This window comes from Helianthus annuus, chromosome 6 (genome assembly GCF_002127325.2).
Source record: "Helianthus annuus cultivar XRQ/B chromosome 6, HanXRQr2.0-SUNRISE, whole genome shotgun sequence".
Lineage (NCBI taxonomy): Eukaryota > Viridiplantae > Streptophyta > Magnoliopsida > Asterales > Asteraceae > Helianthus > Helianthus annuus.
In genome coordinates, this window is record NC_035438.2 from 37,963,239 (window position 1) to 37,985,157 (window position 21,919).

Sequence of the window (21,919 nt, forward strand, 5' to 3'; positions counted from 1 at the left end):
TATATATCTATGGTTCCCATTAAGTGTAACCAACTTTGAAATCAATAATGACCATTGGATTTGGCTGAGATTAAATCTTAGCCACATAAACTCCCAAAATTAACCGTTATGATGACGGTTCTCGACAGTTACTTGCAGTTTTAGCAGGTTACCAAATAACTCCCCACTCTCCCCTCTTTGTCCGTATTTCAGGGTTATCAATCCTGCAGTTTAAGTAGGTTATAAATGGTTTCTTGCTTCCATCCCACGTCCTACCTCTCTCCTCTAAATTAGGTGCTCCATGTATTTCTGCCCCATTATCTACCTGCTGACAGTTGTTTTAAAATAATAAACCACCTCTGATAAATGTGGATTAGAGGGTTTAACCAACTCAATTCCTAAAAAAAAGGATAGTGGTTCCTGCAGTTTATTTTGCTTTTATATAACGAGTAGCAACACTGAATCATTTATCATTCTTTTCTGAAAACTGCAACCATCAATCAATCACCTCCAAAGCCATCAATTATGAACAAAGAACAGCCTGCCGGAAACTGTGACATGCAAATGAAGTAGGTTAAAATAGTTATTTTATTTGACCTTAATTTATTTTTTGTAATTACTAAATTTCTGCGAAGTGTAGAAGCTTCAAAATGGTGCTGAAATAATCGACGACGACCAATTCAGATTTGACAAGGTACTTTCTAATCCATATTAATATGCAATTAAAACATACCTTACTTTCTAATTCATGCATTTCTTTGTGTAGTTACCATTGTGGTCGAAAATGCACAAAATGATGGAACGTCTGACCTGCAAGTGAAGGTTAAAGTGATTAATTTACATTAGTTATTAATTAGTTTATTGTTAACATGTAATATGTTTGCAATGTACAGTTTTCTGAAGATACCGTTCACATTGTTATTCCTGGCCCACACAACTCTGAAATGGTATACTTAATACCTCACTTTTTTAAATTGTTACAGATGTTTTTTTATTAGTTTATTATTTTTAACTTACTAATAAAACTACAAAACATTAATGCAAGAAAACTACAAAACATTAATGCAATTCAATTTGGAGGGGCAGGTATGCGAGCTAAAAGGTTTGGGTAATAATGGTTTATCTTAATGTTATTGTTATTATTTGTCCTGTTCTCATATGAAGAGCCTGCTGGAAACTTTGACATGGAAATGAAGCAGGTTAGAATATTATTTTCATTACACTTTGTTTTTTTTTTTTTTTTTTTTTTGTAAAAACTAAATTTATACAAACTGCAGAAGCTTCAAAAAATTGCTGAAATAATCAATGACAACCAGTTCGGATATGACAAGGTACTCTCTAATCCATAACAATCCACAATTAACACATACCTTACTTTCTAACGCATATATCTCTTTCTGTAGTCACCAGCTACAATCGAAAAGGCACAAAAAGATGGAATACCTGACCTGCAAGTGAAGGTTTAAAGTGATTATTTTATATCAGTGAAGAGGTAATAATGTAATATGTTGTTTGGGCATACATTTTACACACATATTTATGAGTATATTATTTTTATTTCTTATATATTCACGTAATATGGAATCTATTTCTTACATTCACGTAATGTTGAATATATTTCTTATACTCACGTAATGTCGAATTTGTTTTCATATATTATTGTAATTATATTTAAATAACCTTTTGTAGCAAAAAATCAGACTATTAATTAAGAGAGGGGCGGTGGGATATGATCAACCATTATATTGAGTACAATAAATACAACTTGTATGTCATATTAAAATCTTTACATTTGTGTTCTCAGATCAGACAAGGTACTAACACTTCTTTTGTTTATTGTGTTTGAAATTGTTTTAAATACGTTGGAAAAATTACACAAATCTAAAGATATGTAGGATTCTCTCTACCTATTCTCTTTCAAGTTTTAAAGTCCTATTCCTTTTTCGTTCATTATTGTTTTATCCTTCATAGAGCATTATTATATTTGCAAGCTGTTATTAGGTATCTTCATACTTATTTGAATATTTTATAAAAAAATTGATATTTCTTAAAAGCTCAAATATTATCTTAAATAATCCTAATCGTTAAACATGTCCATGAAAAATCCTACTTTGTTTAATGACACTTCACCACAAGACTCTAATCACAAAATGGATTTTCGGTTTAATTTTAAAAACTATTTTCGGTTCATTCCAACCTTTTAGATCCTAAACAAAATACAACACAAATTATACATAAATAATTAATGAAAGGTTCATACCTGGCTCGGTAGACCAAACCTTGTATAGGGTCAAATCCAGCCCATTCGCTTATCAGTAGCCCACTAAAATATATGAAAGGTTCATACCTGGCTTGGTAGACCAAACCTTGTATAGGGACAAATCCAACCCATTCGCTTATCGCTTGTACAGGGTCAAACCCTGAAATACATGAAAAATTACTTCCATTAAAATGAAGTAGAATAGTTTAAACAAAGATCTAAAAAATAAAAATAATGATTTTTTTAAATATTGATATCTTTACTTTTTAAAAACCATAAAAGCACACATCCCAATAAACACAAGTTCGTATATTAAAACATAGCAGCACACTTAAAACACGTACCATGCCATAAGATTCCAGTGAACTTGCTCTATCCCATTAAAAGATAAGTTTAAGCACCAGAAAAAGTAAACATAAATAAAAAGGCGGTTTAATAAGTACTTTAAAGTTCACAACTTAATTCAATATTTTATCCAATAGCACCTCAAAGTTATATTAAATAGGCAAAAGAATCTCATATTAGACTTATAAGATATTATTGTTTATACATGAACTGATAAATAGATGTTTATACATGAACTAATAAATAGATAAATACATAATATCAAAAAAAGAATCAGGAAACCCTTTTAATAAAATAGCATATAAATACTTAGAAACAAAACTTAACTCATTGTAAGACACTCATCAACAACTAATTACTAATCATAGGATCAAATATTTGTTTCAACTTCTTCAAGAAATGACAAAAAACCATCACAAAATCGAACTCAAGATTCTAGGCTAATCTTAGTATCTTTATAAATCACCAGCGATTTATACGTTATAAGATCCAAAGTACCTATATTTATCAACAACAAGAATATGAGAAAATGCATATCAAACTCTCAGAAAGCCAATACCAGCTTTATAATCATAACAACGTACAGACGAGGTATCTAGAACATCAAACCTTGATCTGACATGAACAAAGAACAAATCTTATCGGACTAGATGAGCAATCATACATTGATCTGATCAAAGTGTCTGAAAACGGGATCATCTGGACCGAAGTATCTAGGATATCTAACCATGATTAGACAATAACAAAGAACGAATCGGATCGAACTAGATGAACAATCTTGCTTTCATCAAACAAAAATGAGAGAGAAAGGAGAAAGGGGGCGAAATATCTAGAAGACATGCAAGTGTGCTAGGGTTAGGTTTTAGAAGTGCTTATATATTATCCATTTGTTAATTTGGGGTGGCCCATACACGATCTGAACATTTCTTACCCATTTTGTATATGATGTTTTGTTTAATAAATTAAAAGAAAACATATTTTAAATGTCGATGTTTTAATATTAAACACTTAGCTTTTATTCAAAAAAAATCTTTAATTGTTCTTATAATGAGGAACGATTATTTATATACATGAAAGACTAATATACTTTAGTGACTCTCATTGCAAGATAGATGGGATTGCAAATATGTGGCTTTTGATTTTGGTTGTTATTGGACTATAATAAATTAATATTAGTTTTAGAATGTTTGTCTTTAGAATGAAAAAAAAAACTTATGTCATTGTGATATGAATAAATATCCGTCCACCAAACAAGTAGATTCATCCAAAAATGGGACAGGGAATCGAAAAAAAAATGGATGTAAATTAATGTTTCTTGTGTATTATGATTTTATAGGTTCATACAAGTCGAAAAGAGGCCATCTTTAAGGTTAAAAAGGACGATCCAAAAGCCAAAATGAGGCCATCTTTGATTTTTATAACACTTTCCCCCAGTGTTGTCTACCGTTTACTTTTGCATTAAAATGACATCATTTTATTTTTTATCACTCTATCACTTTTATTTTATATTGCTTTGTGGTTGTACATTGTTCACGTTCGTTTTCGTTTTATAAAGTAAAAATTGTGCTTTTGTTAATAATGTTGTTTAGACTTGTGTCCACTTAATGTAGGTGTTTAGGATTGCTTACTTTGAGCTCCTTTTAAGTTTTTGACTTATTAAAAGTTAATAGGTTATTTTTGTAGTGTTTGGATAATGTGTTGAGAATGAGTTTTTGTGGTTTGAAAAGAAGAAAAGGAAAAGTTAGATGGTTGTAACTTTTTCAAATAGGAGATGGAAAAGAAGAAAAGGATAAGCAAACCGAAACACCATCAATATACATTATTTTTGTTTGTTACGTTGTTAGAGTAACCCGTCCATCGGACGGGTATTAAATTAGTTTGGCTTATAGGGACAACATGTCGTCTCAATATGTGAATATTTTTTTTAAATTTAATTATTTATTAATAAATAATAAAAAAACAAAACAAAATTATTTTTTACTTATAGGGACGACATGTCGTCTCTATAGGTTAATTTGGTATATAGGGACGACATGTAATCTCTACACGTGAATATTTTTTTATATTTAATTATTTATTAATAAACAATAAAAAAACAAAATTATTTTTCCTTATAGGGACGACATGTCCTTCCTATAGGTTAGTTAATTGTTTTTTCAAATTTTTATGGAATGGTGGGAAATTTTACCTCCTAAATGAATTTTTTTAGGGAAATGGATTGTATCACCCTTAACTATGCAAAATTGGCCAATATCACGCTCAACTTTCAAGTTGGCTCCCACCACCCTCTACTCGACAAGTTGGTGTCACTGTCACCCCTTCGTTAAAAAAACACTAACTGAGTTAGTTTTTTAAGCCTATGTGGCATTTAGATGATGACTGGGAAGCATACGTGGACAGAAACTTGATATATCATCTGTTTAACATCACTTTAACCATTTAACCCTAATTCCCAAACAATCTCATCTTCTCCCCATCAAATTGCAGACGAAGATCAATTGCAGGTAGAGGGTCATCGTCGTTCTTGCCCTAATACCTCCTCCCCATAGTCGTTCTTGCCCTAATTGCCCATCGAAACATTCAGTCAACATGTCGTCGTCTTCTACCTCTGGTCTAATTCAAAAACCAAAAGTCTTCAAGGTCGATTTGGATGGAAATGTGTACTGTCATCTTCGAGTAGCTGGTCTTAAAAGTGAAAGACATGGTGAAGAATTTTACAGGTGTTCTCACTGGCCTGTAAGTTGAATTTGCATATCAATTTGGTGTTATGTAGATATTCCATTGCAATTTCCTTATAGTTGTTGTGTTTTGTAGAGAGGGGATTGCAAATTCTTCCTCTGGAAAGAAGATGTTGATAAGATGTTCGTTGAACGTTCATACGGCACCTCAACTCAAGTGACGTTTAAAGACCTGAAGATAAAGAACCTTGAATTACACAATATATTGTTAATAGAAGAGAACAAGAACTTGAAAGCAATGAGATTTGACACAAAGACGAAGTCGAAGAAACCATATGTGCTAACCTTTGTAATTGCAATTGCCATATTGTTGTATTTGTGGAATTAGTATTTATTGATAATGAACTGTTGTGGTATTTAGTGTTTGTAACCATTTCTGCCCACTTGTTATGAAATGAAGTGTTTTGTTACTTTGACTCAACTGGACATCTAAGTTAATGTACATGTTGACCATACTTGCAAGTGACTCAAACTGCATATGAAGCCAAAATGGCCAATGTTTGAACCAAAATTGACAAACTGTGTAAAGCAAAAGTGGCCAAAGTTTGACCAATTTGCAGTCAAACTGTAAATAGGTGCATAATTGGCCAAAGTTTGACCAAACTACAGTCAAACTGTAAATAGGTGCATAATTGGCCAAAATATGAACCAAAGTGCAACTGCACTTGCAAGTGACTCAAACTGCATAACTAGGTGCAAAATTGGCCAAAGTTTGACCAATTTGCATTCAAACTGTAACTAGGTGCATAATTGGCCAAATTTTGAACCAAAGTGCAAGTGCATTGCAGAAACAGCAGACCAAAGTGCAGAAGCACTAAACCAAACTGCTGTCAAACTGTAAGTTGAATCAAAATTGGCCAAAGTGCAGAATCACTAAACCAAACAGCAGAAACACTAAACTAAACAGCAGAATCACCAAACCAACCAGCAGAATCACCAAACCAAACAGCAGAATCACCAAACCAAACTGTAGACTGACCGAAACATACCAAACAGAAAGCATGGTCATCAATTTTTGAGTCAACCTATTAAAGTGTACACAATGACCATAATGGAATATGTACACCAATGTGTGACTCAATCAACAACAAAAGTCAAAAAACATAGAAAAAGTCAAACAATATTGAAAAGTCATACATTGACTACTTAACTGGTCCCACATTGCTAGAAGGTGTTTTTAGACAAAATATTAGAGTCATACATAACATTACCTATTTAAATAAGTCATACATAACAGTGCCACAAACACAAAAGATCACATATAACTTCAGCCTTGATTGGTCTTTCTCTTTCCCTTTTGACTTGACTTGTTGGTTCCCTTTTGAGTGGACTGTTGGGTTGCCTCTTGAGTGGACTGCTGGGTTACCTCTTGAGTGGACTGCTTTGTTGCCTTTTTAGTTGACTTCTTCTGTCTCTTTGGAGCAGAGCCACCTGAGACACAAACTTTAAGCCATGTAATTAACTAAAGAATAAACTTAAACTTAATAACATTTACCTTCAGTTGTTTTCCCCTTCTCAGTGCACTTTCTTTTGTTGTGACCTCTAACCCCACAATTACTACATTTCATTATAACCCCATGCTTTGTGAGTTTCCCAGGCCTTTTTGGATCTTCATGAGGATCCCTCTTCCTATTCTTCTTGGGCCTACCAGGAGCAGATTTGATTGGTGGTGGATCCATTGGCTGATTGATCTTGGTCCAATACCTTTCACTAGGCAATGGAGGTATTAAGAACTCATAAGCCTTCATGTATGTATCTTTGTGATAACACACATCAACATAGTCTTCAGCATTCTTATGTAAAAAACCAGCAACAGCACATACATGTTTACAAGGATATCCCCTTAACAACATTCCTCCAAGGAAGGTCTTTAGAAAACACCCATCTAAGCACAACACCTTCCTGCATCCATCTAGAAACCCTTTTTTTAGACCATCAAAACATACAAATAGTCTGAAGAATGTTTCACATGTGGCCTCTGGATCTAGATTAATGAAACCTGGTGGAGCAGTTTCCAACTTGAAAGTTGATGATGGATTTGCTTTCCTTAATGCATTCAGATATGAACCAATCTTACTGTAATGATCTCTCATTGATCCATAAAGCTTCTTATGTGCACTTTTCTTAGCCTTATAAGCCAACCACTTACTTATAATCACCTTGTACTTTTGTCTGACAGCAATTATGATTTCCTTAGCAGACCAGTGTGGTTTGGCCTTAAATAAAGGTAGGAACTCATCACCTATAAACTTAGCAGTTAGTTGCCTGTTCTTTATCATGTTTCTTTTGGCAAGTGTGATGGTTTTTCACACTTTTAATCATGTAACATTCTTTCCCTGTGTGCATTGAACAAAATAGATAGAAAGGACACCCTGCTACACACTTGATTACTACACGACCTTCTTGTTTGCTATCACTCTTTGCTATGAAAAGATTCCTGCCATTAGACACAACATATCTTCTAACTGCCTCCTTAAAAGAATCCCTTGAAGCAAACCTTGTCCCAACTTTCCAAACAAACTTCTTTCAGTTAGTTTGTGCACTTACACTAGGAGCAGTTTCCTTAAACTTTTTATCTCGAACATCATCTTCTTCACTATCACCTGGTGTGGCAATATCACCACCTGATTCTTCATAATTACTGTATCCCTCTACATGTGCACAACCTGCATCATTAGATTCATGCAAATTACCTTCTTTTTCATTATGTTTGATAGACTCTTCAAGTATCTTCTTTGTGGCTGCTTCTTCATCCTTGGTAGCTTGTTTAATTGCATCTTGTGATTGTTTCCATTCAAAATCTTCTCTGTCTGAATCTAAGCCAACCAATTCTTCCAAAACCTCATCATCATCAGAATAACAATCCTCATCATCATCACAACTGGACTCTTCATTGTAATCACTGTCTTCACTGTCCTGTTCTAAATCAGCTTCTTTATCACTATGTTGCCCAAAGACTTCTTCCTGTACAACCTTTTTTACTGATTCTTTCACAACCTCTTTAAGATTTGTTTCCTTATCTATATCAAATACCCATGAAGCCTCGTGTACTGGTTCTTCAACAACCTGTTTAACACCTGATGTACTTCCAGATCTAGGGACTTCAGGAGTTGTAAAACATTTACCAGATGCCCTACCCACTTTCACGTGTACTACTTTTTTTCTGGGCTTGGGTACTAGTTTTTTGGGTTGGGCTTGTCGTTTAATGGGCTGGGAACTAGACTTAGGTTTAATGGGCTGGGTACTGGACTGGCAACTGGACTGGGCCTATGGTTTACTGGGTTGGGAACAGTGGTGGGTCTTATGTTCAGACGTAACTGGGCTATGTTGAACAAAGACTTCAATGAACGGTTCACTCCAATTTTTAGCCTTCATTGCAAGTTCCAACACATCTTTATCATCACGAAACAGTTTGAAATCACCATTATCCGCATCCATCCCATACATATAAAAATCCCAACTTTCATACTCTTTGGTTTCCAGTGCATAATCAACTAGCTCAAAGTATGCGATATGATCAAAATCCATTTGGATTAACTTAGAATTATCATAAATATACTGAGGTTGGTCAAAAGAAAAATCAAGACAACCACCGTACCAAAGCATAACATGTATACGCTCCATAAGTTAAATCAGTGTGTAAAATCACAATGCAATCAACCCTAACATAAACCTTACATCTTGGGAGTCTGAATTTTGCCTGCGATCGTCGATGGTCAAGGAACTAGGGTTTGATTGCCAACATCAAAGTGAACTGGTGAACATAACTGGGTTTTGATGAAATGCAACTGATTAGAGAGGGAAAGGGGGTATTTATTGAGGCTCTGTCCACGTATGCTTCCAAGTCATCATCTAAATGCCACATACGCTTAAAAAACTAACTCAGTTAGTGTTTTTTTTTAACGAAGGGGTGACAGTGACACCAACTTGTCGAGTAGAGGGTGGTGGGAGTCAACTTAAAAGTTGAGCGTGATATTGGCCAATTTTGCATAGTTGAGGGTGATACAGTCCATTTCCCCAATTTTTTTTACCATTCAAACATTTTAGAGACGACATGTCATTTCTATAGGTTAGTTTATTTTTTTTAATTTTTATGGAATGATGGGAAATTTTGCCTCCTGAATGATTTTTTTACCTTTCAAACATTTTAGAAACTACATGTCGTCTCTATAGGTATAAATATATATTTTTAGTTAAAAAAACAAGAATAAATTAATAAACTTAATTGGGCTTAGAGGGACTATATGTCGTCTCATGCGAATAACTTTTTTGTATTTTTAATTATTTATTAATCAAAACTAAAAAAACAAAAAAAAAATATTTTTCTTTATAGAGACGATAGACTTTTTTTTTCAAATCAAATTTGGATTGGTGAGAAATTTTGCAGCCTAAATGAAAATTATTTTTTACTAGTCAAACTTTTTAGAGACGACATGTTGTCTCTATAAGTTAAACTTTATTTTTTAGATTTTCATATATATATTGACCATTAATAAAATTAAATTAAAAGAAAAATATTTAAAGTTGTAGAAACAACATGTCGTCTTTATAAGTTAAAACGTTTTTTAGAGTTTCTTATTCAACAAACTAGAGAATAAAAAAAAGCAAAAAAAAAATTATTTTCACCTTATAGAGAGGATATCACTACAAGAATGGTAGGTCTTTAGCGGCGACACCATTAGCGGCGACGGGCCTAATGTCGCCGCTATTGGTCGATCCGTGTCACACACCCTAAGACCAAAACCCAGCCGTTGATCAAAATCCTGATCTAACGGTTGGGGACTTAAAAGGCAATACCGGCGACATAAAGTAGGTTATTAGCGGCGACAGCTGTCTCCGCTAAAAGTCTGTGTCCCACATTAAATCCTAGCCACACAAATCTTATCCTGGTTAACCCAATAGCGGCGACCAATGATCAATACCGGCGACATGCTGTCTCCGCTAAAAGTCGAAACGTAAAACTCCTTTATCAGCGACTTTCCCTCTTTCCTCTTCACTTTTCCCCCCAAAACTCTTCCTTCCACCGCCGGAGACACCCGATTTTTGGCCCAATCGGTTAGTTTAACTTGTTTTATGTTACATTTCTTCTCTATATTTGTTACATACGTGTTATAGGCTTTAATTTTTGCTATTTTTTGTGTATTTTTGTGTTTGTGGAAGAAACTCCGGTCACCACCATCTCTTCTCCGGTCACCACCTTCACTTCTCCGGTCACCACCTGAAAAACCGGTTAGTTTTTTTTTTTTTTAAGTTTAGAAATTCTATAATTTTTAGTTTTGGTATGTAAATTGTGTATGTTAGTATGTATGTTTGTATGATTGTTAGTATGTAAATTGTATAATTTTTAGTTTAAGTTGTATGTGGGTATGTAAGTGTATGAATGAATGTATGTAAGTTTGTATAATTGTTAGTATGTAAATTGTATAATGTAGGTGTATTTGAAAAATGTGTATGTAAATTGTATAATGGTTAGTTTTTTTTTAGAGTTTAGAAATTGTATAATTTTTAGTTTAGTATGTTAGTATGTATGTTTGTATAATTGTTAGTATGTAAATTGTATAATTTTTAGTTTAAGTTGTATGTGGGTATGTAAGTGTATGAATGAATGTATGTATGTTTGTATAATTGTTAGTATGTAAATTGTATAATGTAGGTGTATTTGAAAAATGTGTATGTAAATTGTATAATGGTTAGTTTTTTTTTTTTTTTTAAAGTTTAGAAATTGTATAATTTTTAGTTTAGGTATGTAAATTGTGTATGTTAGTATGTATGTTTGTATAATTATTAGTATGTAAATTGTATAATCTTAGTATGTAAATTGTAAATTGTTAGTATGTTTGTATAATTGTTGTATGTTAGTATGTTGGTGAAAAATGTATATGTTAGTATGTATGTTTGTATAAAGTATGCAAATGTGTGTGTAAGGATGTAAATGTGTAGGATTGAAAAAAATGTTAAAGTTTGATAATTTGTATATTTATGTTTAGGCTTTAAAACATTTATATTTAAATTTGACAAATATATATTAGTTAGGAAATGCCCTCTTTATATTAAAATCATCATTTAAAACATAAGGAGCTATTAAAATACCCGCCCGAAATATAAACCATTATGAAGAACATTACGAGCTTAAAAATCGTGTCTGATATTGAATTCATCATTTCAAACATAACGAGCTAAGAAAACACCCAATCGAAATTGAAATCATGATTTAAAACATAACGTTCCGCCCAAAATTTAAAACAATCATTAAGAACATAACAAGCTTAAAAAACTGTGCCCGTGTTTGAATTAATCATTTTAAACATAACGAGCTTAGAAATACCCGCCCGAAATTGATTTAGAAATTAATTTCGGGTTGTCCCCGTTTATCTTGGGACTGCTTTTTGAATACTTTATCTCATTTAGGATGTGAATGTGTATTACATGATTGTTTGTTTAAGAAGGATTCGGTTATCATTTTCTCTTTGCTCCTCGGGTATATATATCATTACATATATACTTGGGAGCTAAGAGGAAATGCTGCCGAATTTTTCTTAAACAAACAATCATGTAATACACATTCACATATGAGATAAAATGTTCAAAAAGTGGGTTTAGCAGCCTACCCTTGTCTTGTTAATCCTAAATTAGATTTTCTTTCAGTTGCATAATGCCTATCGATAAAAGTTGGATTGATTCCCCACGTCATTCAACTCACTACAAGCAAGGACTCGAGTCATTTATCGAGATGTGTGAAAGAGTGATAAAAAACCACGATGAAGTTAGATGTCCGTGTACCAAATGTAAAAATTCCGGCTTAAAAACTATGGCAGAAATGAAATACCATTTGCGTATTAACAATTTTTGGAAGGAATACACGAAGTGAGCTATCACAGGGACACGACTCCAATTGCAGAAGTAAACGATGTTGCGCCACAAGACGGTATGGTAAACGTTATTGAAGACATTAGGGGGGAGCGTATGGAAGAAGATACATACCTTAACCAAGAGAACTCGAATGGAGATGGTAGCGGTGTTGATGATTTTGAAGACCTGGTGAAGGAAGTTGAAACAGAATTATATCCTGGTTGTACCAAGTTTTCTTCTATCGACTTTTTAGCAAAGCTTATGAATATAAAGGATACGTACCATTTTCAAAATGAAGGAGTAGATCGACTCCTCTCGTTGTTGCGAGAGTCAATGCCAGAAGGCAACAAGATTCCCCTTCATATTATGTAGCTAAGAAGACATTTAAGAAGATTGGTTTGGCATATGAGATGATAGATGTGTGCACAAATGATTGTGCTCTCTTTTGGAAAGAAAACGAGTCCTTGCAAAATTGTCCCGTTTGTAATGAGAGTCGATGGGTCGATAAAGACACAAAAGGCACGAAGGTGGCTCGTAAGGTGTTACGATACTTTCCTTTGACGCCTAGACTACGACGTTTGTATTGTTCAAGGCACACAGCGAAAGATATGATATGGCATAGTACCGGACGATCGGAAGATGGGACTATGCGTCATCCAGTTGATGGATCTGCATGGCAAGACTTTGATAAAAAGTACCCAAACTTCGCGATGGAGCCACGAAATGTTCGCTTAGGGCTTGCAGCTGACGGTTTTAATCCCTTTAACAACGGTAGTGGATCCTCGACTCATAGCACGTGGCCGGTTATACTCACCACATATAATCTGCCTCCCTGGCTATGCATGCGAGAGTCCACATTCATGTTGACCTTGTTGATTCCTGGCCCTAAATCACCGGGGAAAGACATGGACGTTTTCCTTAGACCGTTAGTGGATGAGCTTAAGCAATTGTGGCAGACAGGTGTACGTACTAAAGACGCAGCAACAAACACATACTTCACAATGAAGGCGGCGTTGTTATGGACCATAAATGACTTTCCAGCCCGTAGTAGCCTATCAGGTTGGAGCGGACAAGGCTACATGGCATGCCCAACTTGTAACCAAGACACTCCTTCAATACGTGTAACTGGTAAATGTGCTTATGTTGGTCATCGCCGGTTCTTAGATGCCAACCATCCTTGGAGAACAAGTCTCGACTTTAACGGGAGACCCGAGACACGAGACCCTCCGAGACAGTTTAGCCCAGCTGACATAGAAGCTCAACTAGGTCGTTTAATTAATCGTCTACCAGGCAAGCATCCAGATTTTGGAGGTGGGAGGATAACCCGGTCAGATTTCGAGTTGAACTGGTCCAAAAGAAGCATATTTTTTGACCTTGAGTATTGGTCTTCTCTGCAGCTGAAACATAGCTTAGATGTAATGCATATAGAGAAAAATGTGTGCGACAGCTTGCTCGGTACTCTTCTAATGAACGATAAGAGCAAAGACACGCCAAATGCGTGGTCCGACTTGGAAAAACTAAACATTCGGCCGTCACAATGGCTGAAACAATCGGGTTAGAGGGCTTTTGACTAAAGATACATCTACACCAATAGTAGACCTTTGTATGTTCTTTAAGCAACTTTGCTCTAGAACACTATCGGTGGATGATATGAAGAAAGCAAAGGATGACATTGTTACCATCTTATGCAAGTTAGAGATGATCTATCCACCTGCGTTTTTTGACATTATGGTTCATTTACTTGTGCATTTACCTGATGAAGCGATTGCGGGAGGTCCAGTAGCTTTTAGATGGATGTATCCATTTGAAAGGTACATGAAAAAACTAAAGAACTATGTCAAAAACCCGGCAAGGCCTGAAGGTTGTATAGCTGAAGGTTATGTGCTTGAAGAAGCTCTAACATTTTGTTCAATGTACCTTAAAGATGTTCAGACTAACTTCAATCGCCCAGATAGAAACGATGATGTCGTTGTTGAAAAAAGAAAGTTATGGGTGTTTGAGTCCAAATGTCGTTATGTTGGCGCAAGAAAGGAGAAATATCTATCATTCATCGAAAAAAGCAAGATGGAATGGTTTGTCCTCGAAAACTGCGCAGAAGTTAGGGAGTACATGAAGTGAGTGCTTCTATCTTTAACATTTCATAATCTGTTAATTGGTATTTCTCATTCCTTTCTTATATTTGTCATCAATGTAGTGAATTCAAACACATCCCCATGATGATCTTAAAACCAAATTTCTGGGATGGTTTCTCCATAAGGTATAATACATATATAACACTCATTACTCTATACTTGCTAGGTAATACATATATAACAAACATTATTACTCTATATTTGTTAGGTCCATTCGATGAAAACACAAAATTCTCCAGAATTCCACCCGGAGTTGTATGCTCTTTCAATTTGTGCGAAAATGACTGCTTACACTTACACTGCTTGCATAGTCAACGGTGTTAGGTTTAAGACACTTGAAGGTGATGCAAAATGCGCAACGCAAAACTCTGGCGTGGAAGTGGTTGGAGAGAACGGTGTGAAATTTTATGGTCAATTAGAAGAAATTATTGAGTTGCGTTATACAAATGATTATTCCACTGTCCTATTTCGGTGCAAGTGGTTTGATACTCAAAGGGGTGTAAACCATGACAATAATATCACCAGTATAAGCACTGAACATGAATGGGACAAAGACGATCAACTCATATTTGCTTCGCAAGCCAAACAAGTGTTCTTCATCCAAGAAACGTCTCGAAACCAAAAAAATAAACATAGGTGGGTAGTCGAAAATGTTAATCATCGAAGAATTTGGGATCGGCCATTAAGTGATGACCGCGTCAATAAGGTTCAAAATGTTGACAAACACTTAGAAGATAGGGACATTGTCGACAACAACTCTTCATCTGACTGTCCACTTGTCATTGACATGACCCAATACTTTCAAATTGGATCTTCTCATGTTATTGCGGGTGAGCCTTCAATTGAAGTTGATCCCCCAACGGCCACCGTCGATGAAGTGTTTGAAGTCGAGACTGATAGTGATGAGGTCGAGGCTGATTATGATGAGGATGATCCCGATTATGTGGAGTCTGACTAAAAGAAAAGTTATTGTAATTTATATTGATTTGTAATTGATAAACACTTGTTTGAAATATTTATTGTAATTTGAGTTACACTTGTTGTACTTTCCCTTAATTTCTATTAGATACACATGTTGTAACATTTGTAACTTTATAGGGATTATGTTTTCTGTATTGTTGATATTCGCTTATCTGATGGCTAATGTGGCCCCCTGGGGACATGGGGGTGACGGCGCTGGTGATCCACCGCTTCCTCCTGGTGGATTTCGTGGCACACACGAGACAGACGGTAAGTCTTTTACTAAATTATTTTGTAGTCCTTATATTTTTTATATTATAAATGTTGTTACTAATTATTTTTGTTTTAATTGCAGCGGTTCCCCCGAAGAGGGTTAGGGGGAAAGCAAAAAACGAGAAACTAAGGCGTCTGGTAAAAGCGGGGGGGGGGGGGGGGGGGGCTATATCGCTTACGTTTGACAGGCAGGTGACGTATACCCCTGTTGGTAAAACAGGATATGTTTTCACGGGAGGCCGGCCTGTATATGTGGCGGTCCATCCCGTTCGATAAAATTGGATGGGATAACGTTGAACAACATTACAAGGATGCCCTCATGAACCACTTACGGGTAAATAACTTATATGCATAAAATTTTATCAAATATTTAAGCACATGCAAATCTAATTTATATATATGATATTTTAACTTTTTTATTTAATTTGTAGGAAAATTTCAATTTTGATGAAGTGGAACGTGATATAGAGGCCAAAAACTTGACGGGTGGCATTAGGGCTGTGCTTATGAAGCGGTACTCTGACCACAAGCACGATGCTAAAAATTTATTTAAGAGCAAGGGAGGTTACAATGATCTTGAGAGTGCAAGGGCATTCCATCCCCCGGATATGCCCTATGATAACTGGTTGAGAACCATCGAAGGTTTCCGGGAAGAAAAATATATTAAAAGAAGCAAGGCCAACACACTAGTACGCGAGAAACAACAATTCCCATATCGTGGGGGGACATCTTCGTACGGTAGCACCGCCTATAAAAATGTAATGTTTTATGTATGTGTGCGTGTGTGTAAGCTTTTGTTTATTTAATGTCTAATCTAAGTTTAATGTTAAACAGTATATAGGTTGGGTACCTACGTATGCTAAAACCCACACGGACAATCAAGGGAATTGGGTTGATCCGGTTGCTGAACAAAATTACGTAAGTATTTAGTATTATTTTCTATAACAAATATATATATATATATACACACATATATATTTAATCATCTTCGTAAAATACAGCGGAACATACAACACGCGACAAGTGAATGGAGCGGTGAGGGTGCGCCAATTGCCCCGTATCAGGAAGCGTTGGGTGAGCGGCGAGGATGGTACCGCGGGATGGGGCCTAAAACTTCTTCCAACACGTCCTCGCACTCGTCATCTAACATGTCGTCTTCGCAATCTCGGACGCAAGAACCCTTTTCCGAGGTAAACTACGCAATTTATAAAATGACAAATGAATGCATGTTTCCTTGTTAAATATATGTTGGTAGCGTTAATTAATATGCTAATATACGTTTTGCTATCTATTTTTGTAGGATTTTGTTAACAGCTTGTTCCAAACCCCGTCATTTTTGAACCAACTTAACAACTATCTTGCTTCACAAGGAAAGGGAAAAGGAAAGTCAAAAGACTACGATTCTGACAACTTATTCGATAATGAATCCGACGATGAACCCAACGATAACGATGACGATGAGTGACTTGTTTTTAATGTATGCTTTGGATTTAATTAAACGTTGTAGGATATAATGTACGACTTAAACGTAGTTTTTAAGTATATTACCTTTAGTATATGTTGATAATGTTCATGGCGTATGCGTGCGTTGTTTGAAAATAGGCAGGTTTTGTTTTTTCGGCCGTAAAACTGGCTGGGCAGCTGTATATACAGCTGCTGTATTTAAAAAAAAACAGACTTTTAGCGGCGACATGTGTCGCCGCTATTGCTTTTCAACCTTTACCGACGAAGGTTAATACCGGCGACACCTTTAGCGACGACAACTGTCGCCGCTAAAACTGGCAGGTCAATACCGGCGACGGCCACTAATACCGGCGACAACAGGTCAATACCGGCCCAGCAATACCGGCGATTCTTTACCGGCGACATGTCGCCGCTAATGGTCAATAGCGGCGACAAAAGTGGTCAATACCGGCGACACCCGTCGCCGCTAAAGGTACCCTGTTCTTGTAGTGATGTCATCCCTATAAAAAAAGCAAAAATGAACGAAAACCCTATAGAGATGACATGTCATCTCTATAGGGTGATTGATCTATAGAGAGGACCTGTATTGTCACTATAGGTTTTTTTTTTTTTTTTTTTTTTTTTTTTTTTTTTTAGTGATACTCGTCTTGGTGATTACGTCCGTTTAATGCTGATCCTTTTTATTTGTAAATAACAAATATTGTGTTTAATTTCATGATACTATGATTAATTTTGTGATAAATAAATTTTTATTTTTATATTCCGTTTGTTTATTTATATTTTATAAGGAATAAAATAATAATTTATAGTTTACAGAAAAATGAAAGATATGCACCATTATGTTTTCTATTAAACAATATTTCTGGCGCATTACTGATGGAAGTTCCATATACATAATTTGGCTGGAAAATTATCGTCGGTAATCTATCTGTAAGTAATTAAAACATTGGCTGGAGAAATGATTTTTGGCTGGAGAAGATGCGTCACTGATCCGTCGGTTCACGTGTCTGTAGGTGATCTATCGAAAACTTTGTCGGTAATCCATCGGAAATAACATTACCCACAGCCATTATACCGACAGAGCTTCGTCGATAGATACTCATTGGTGATCACTTTCTCCGACATGTTTCCGACGTATTTGTCGTCGATAGATACTTGTCTTGTAACGCAAGCAATGCTATATATCATCTTTTAACTAAACGTCGTATATCTTCATTAGAAGTGTGCATTGATTCGGTTTTCATGTTAAATTATTCAAATTGACTTCTTTCTATTGGAATTTTTCTAAGTAAATGTAAACCAGATTAGTAATAGAAAAACGATTCGAATTTAAATATGTAATTTGCAACTCGGGAAAATTTTGTATATGAAAAATACAAAATAAAAAATATAGATATATAATTCGAATTCCGAATTTTGGAACGGTTCCACCACCTTAATCATAATTTAATACTTTACAATAAAAGAAGTTTAAATAATTTGCATCACTGTTTAACGGGCAAATTAATTATTTTCATCAAAACATATTTTATAAGCAGTGATTGACTAATTGTTGATTTTAAAATATTTTAGTAAACCAACCCTTTCATCTCTCATATAATATCGATTTTGATTTACTAGGAAATCTTTTGGTAAGTTTAGTTGAGTATCTAAATATTTTTAAATTTAGGTTATTACATTCTAGGAGTAGAAAAACTGGGGGTGAATAAATTTCTTTTAACTTTTTTTACTTTATAGTTGTAAAACTCATATAAAGACATAATCATTGCAAGAAAAAAAAACAATGAAAGATAGAAAGTACATATGTATGTTAAACAGTAAGATTGAATTGACTAGTTATAGCGTCACGTGACATGTTAAAATCGAGTCCAACGCAAATCCGTTGGTAAATTGTTAAAAATACCATTAGGGGAGGAGGGGTGGTCACTAGTGATAGAATTCTATCACTCCCAATATCCAATCAACTCATGCCATGTCATCACCCAATATCCTATCACTAGTGATAGAATTGTAGTGGGGGTGGTATCACTAGTGATAGGATTCCAATGTACAAGTATTAATACACAATGTACAAGTCACACCCATTCATTCATCAATATGTTCAACGCGTGATAATATCAACGCGTCAAAACTATCACTCGTGATATGGGTGGTGGCGGCGGTGTTAAGTGATGGGGAGTCCATAACGGACCGCCCCCTCCCCCCTTAGTAATACATAGAAAAACCATCTAATTAGTGCGAACTTGGAAAACTTGACGTTATCCGTCGCTAAAAATCCCGTCTGCAATCTCTCAATAATTTCTTCCGCAATCTTCTTTCGGATATCAAATAACCCCCTCTCTGGTTGGTAATTACCTCCTTCACTGACGGATTTCTAATGGATAATATCGACAGTGTGAATTAGTCAACATGATAAAAGAAATTAAAAGTCATTTTCAACTATTGAAATTTCCCAGCAAAATATATTTAAATCATTTGTAGAAGTAAGCGTAACATTGTTTTTTCTATCACATAAACGTGTCCCTCATTAACAGATAATAAAATATCTTACAGTTTTACTTGTATATATTATCCCTAGATATGGGTGTGTTTACGAAGTCATACCCAAGGCTTGACATTGTCCAAACAACACGGTTTAGGCGTCAACAAACTTCCTAACCTAATCTTGTTAAATACCGTTCTTCAATTCATCAACAATCACTGAACTACAATCACTAGTGCGTGTTAACCGTAAACAATGGCACAACCCATTTACGCGGCTTACACACCTTCACCCTATCCAGTTTCTGTGATAGGGTCTCAGTTTATAGCACCATATCCATTTGAAGCCATAATTGTCATAAATTCTAGTGGAGATCTTTTGATCACAGATGTTAACCATAAAATATTGTTCAAGGTAAAACCATGCAACACAAACTACCATAACCAACGTGTGCTACTTGATGTTGATGACAGGCCCATAGTTTTGATGCGCGAAAAGGTGATTAATTACAAAACTCTTGATCTTTTTAGGCATTATTTCACTTTTCGTCAGAAAACCGTCAGTGTAGTGGGTTACCGCGGTGATGTTCCATCTTTGGTCGTGGGTAATCTGATTTTCGACGGATTACCCACGAGTATACGTTGGTGATGTTTCGCCATAAATTTGGTTGTGGGTAATTTTTATCTCATACGGAATACCAACGGACAAATTTAGCGACGGAATACCAACAAGTATTTTAAGGTTGCATTTAGACTCTTTTAACTACATATTAGTAGAGTGGTAGTTTAGTCTGAATCCTTGATGTTGTTATATTTAACAATAGTGGACTAATAACTAATTGTCTAATTTCCAGACCTGGACTGTACATAATGGATGGAAAGTGTTTAAGGGTGACAGTAACTCCGATTCAGATTTGATTTTCAGCACAAAAACACCAAAGATCATACAGTCCAAGACGAACGTTCATGTGTTCTTGGGGAGCAACACTAGTAGCAAGGGTACTTGTGATTTTAAGATCACAGGAAGCTGGTCAAAGAGAAGTTGCGCTATTTATGTAGGAGATTCTTCAACAGTCATAGCACAAGTAATTTTCAAAAATTTTACATTGTTTTTAATTAATCTGCAAGCGCAAACCGAAACTATGAATTGAATTGTTCTTGATTGTAGATGCACAAGATGGAACCGCCAGAGAGTGTTGGGTTTGTGAAGGACAAATTCATGGTTACAATTTATCCATATGTGGATTATGCATTTGTGGTTACACTTATTGCAATTGTTGAAGCTATGAATAGCTCAGATGCGGATGATGATGTTATTGAGGAAGTTATTGGTTCAGTTTTTGGCTAGATGTTTTGGAAATCTCAAGAACTTATGTATGATTTGCATAAATATTTATTGTGACGATTCACTCAACAAATTTATCAAACAAATTTATTATCCATACATAGTTATATTTACTGGAATGAATATATACACACACACATCATATTTATAAATTTATACTAATTACTAAATACAAAATGAAAAGTCAAGACTACCATTGAAGGGGTATGGTGCCAAATCTTGCGCCGACATGCGTAATGCCAAGCATAGGTCGCACGCATACAGCCATACCCAAACCAGATATATCTGATACTTAGCAATTTCAGTTAGATTAGCGCAAGCCAAGTGGCACAAAGCCTCATCAGCACTAGTTTGTGCATGCCAGCTAGGCATAGTATAGATCCCAGGAGACCATGAATTCAACCCATCAATCAAGAACAAAATAACAATCGAACAAACAACAAGAAGAAAGGGATAAAACCTAATATGCAATTGTATTGAAACTAAACAATTGAATCTGATTGATACAAGATACAATATACAAACTGAAGACCTAATCTATTTATAGACTTCAAAGGGTGTGAGTGTAGAGACATGTCCTTTCATGAATAGTCGCGTCTCTAGGATCTTGTGGTTGTAATTGAATATGAAGAGGTATGTTGATTCTTGTCCCTAAGTTCAAACCGATGTGTCTCTTCCTTTTTCCCATGAAGCCGATGATCCAACAGGTGTAACCCAAGGGGTTTCGCAACCCTTGGGGTGGTGGTTATCATTTTCTGGTTTGCCACCTTTAGTCCCTGTATTTTGTAACCACCATCTAAACTAACTTTAAACTATTTACACTTTTGACATGTATCTTCTAATCAAACTTTGATCAAACAATTAAGGCCAACATTCACCCCTAATTGTTGATCCAAGTTTGAGTATTGAACAATGAATGCTTCTTCATGGGCAAACTATAATCTTGGTTTCTTCAACCTTCGTCATACATTACACCAAAAACTTTGCGGACTCATCCATGTATACATATGACTATGCAAACCATTATGTTCCCGCTATGATTCCATCAACAATCTTCAACCATGCAGTCCTTAGGCGATTCCAACGTGAACGC

At 35.3% G+C, this 21,919-nt stretch overlaps 3 protein-coding genes and 1 long non-coding RNA gene across 4 annotated transcripts; 3 read left to right on the forward strand and 1 right to left on the reverse strand.

Annotated features, from left to right (window-relative positions):
• Positions 1-373: 373 nt before the first annotated feature.
• Positions 374-1,168, forward strand: LOC118479770. The gene is made up of 3 exons (XR_004860539.1): positions 374-673; positions 746-801; positions 873-1,168. It is a non-coding gene; the product is annotated as an uncharacterized LOC118479770 (long non-coding RNA).
• A 6,680-nt stretch (positions 1,169-7,848) lies between these two features.
• Positions 7,849-8,850, reverse strand: LOC110944614 (serine/threonine-protein phosphatase 4 regulatory subunit 2-like). The gene is made up of 2 exons (XM_022186269.1): positions 8,662-8,850; positions 7,849-8,388 (listed from the first exon to the last, which is right to left on the reverse strand). Exons 1-2 carry the CDS (start codon positions 8,848-8,850, stop codon positions 7,849-7,851), a joined length of 729 nt encoding a protein of 242 aa, XP_022041961.1.
• Positions 8,851-16,144: 7,294 nt separating this feature from the next.
• LOC110944613 lies at positions 16,145-17,093 on the forward strand. Its single transcript, XM_022186268.2, has 4 exons — positions 16,145-16,294; positions 16,371-16,454; positions 16,538-16,726; positions 16,837-17,093. Exons 1-4 carry the CDS (start codon positions 16,145-16,147, stop codon positions 16,999-17,001), a joined length of 588 nt encoding a protein of 195 aa, XP_022041960.1. The 3' UTR covers positions 17,002-17,093.
• A 2,584-nt stretch (positions 17,094-19,677) lies between these two features.
• On the forward strand, positions 19,678-20,923 carry LOC110863924 (protein LURP-one-related 10). The gene is made up of 3 exons (XM_022113137.2): positions 19,678-19,980; positions 20,336-20,566; positions 20,650-20,923. The coding sequence occupies exons 1-3, from the start codon at positions 19,738-19,740 to the stop codon at positions 20,827-20,829; spliced, it is 654 nt and encodes a 217-aa protein (XP_021968829.1). The 5' UTR covers positions 19,678-19,737; the 3' UTR covers positions 20,830-20,923.
• The last annotated feature ends 996 nt before the right edge of the window (positions 20,924-21,919 follow it).

What these genes read in the sequence shown, in the direction of transcription:
- LOC110944614 (XM_022186269.1), bottom strand. Translation starts at nt 8,850, where the DNA reads ATGGATTTTGATCATATCGCATACTTTGAGCTAGTTGATTATGCACTG. An exon ending in GGAGTGAACCGTTCATTGAA is followed by an intron (nt 8,389 to 8,661) that starts GTCTTTGTTCAA and finishes GGTGTTAAACAG; the next exon opens with GTTGTTGAAGAACCAGTACA.
- LOC110944613 (XM_022186268.2), top strand. Translation starts at nt 16,145, where the DNA reads ATGCCCTATGATAACTGGTTGAGAACCATCGAAGGTTTCCGGGAAGAA. An exon ending in GTAGCACCGCCTATAAAAAT is followed by an intron (nt 16,295 to 16,370) that starts GTAATGTTTTAT and finishes AATGTTAAACAG; the next exon opens with TATATAGGTTGGGTACCTAC. An exon ending in CGGTTGCTGAACAAAATTAC is followed by an intron (nt 16,455 to 16,537) that starts GTAAGTATTTAG and finishes CGTAAAATACAG; the next exon opens with CGGAACATACAACACGCGAC.
- LOC110863924 (XM_022113137.2), top strand. Translation starts at nt 19,738, where the DNA reads ATGGCACAACCCATTTACGCGGCTTACACACCTTCACCCTATCCAGTT. An exon ending in TAGTTTTGATGCGCGAAAAG is followed by an intron (nt 19,981 to 20,335) that starts GTGATTAATTAC and finishes TCTAATTTCCAG; the next exon opens with ACCTGGACTGTACATAATGG. An exon ending in CTTCAACAGTCATAGCACAA is followed by an intron (nt 20,567 to 20,649) that starts GTAATTTTCAAA and finishes TCTTGATTGTAG; the next exon opens with ATGCACAAGATGGAACCGCC.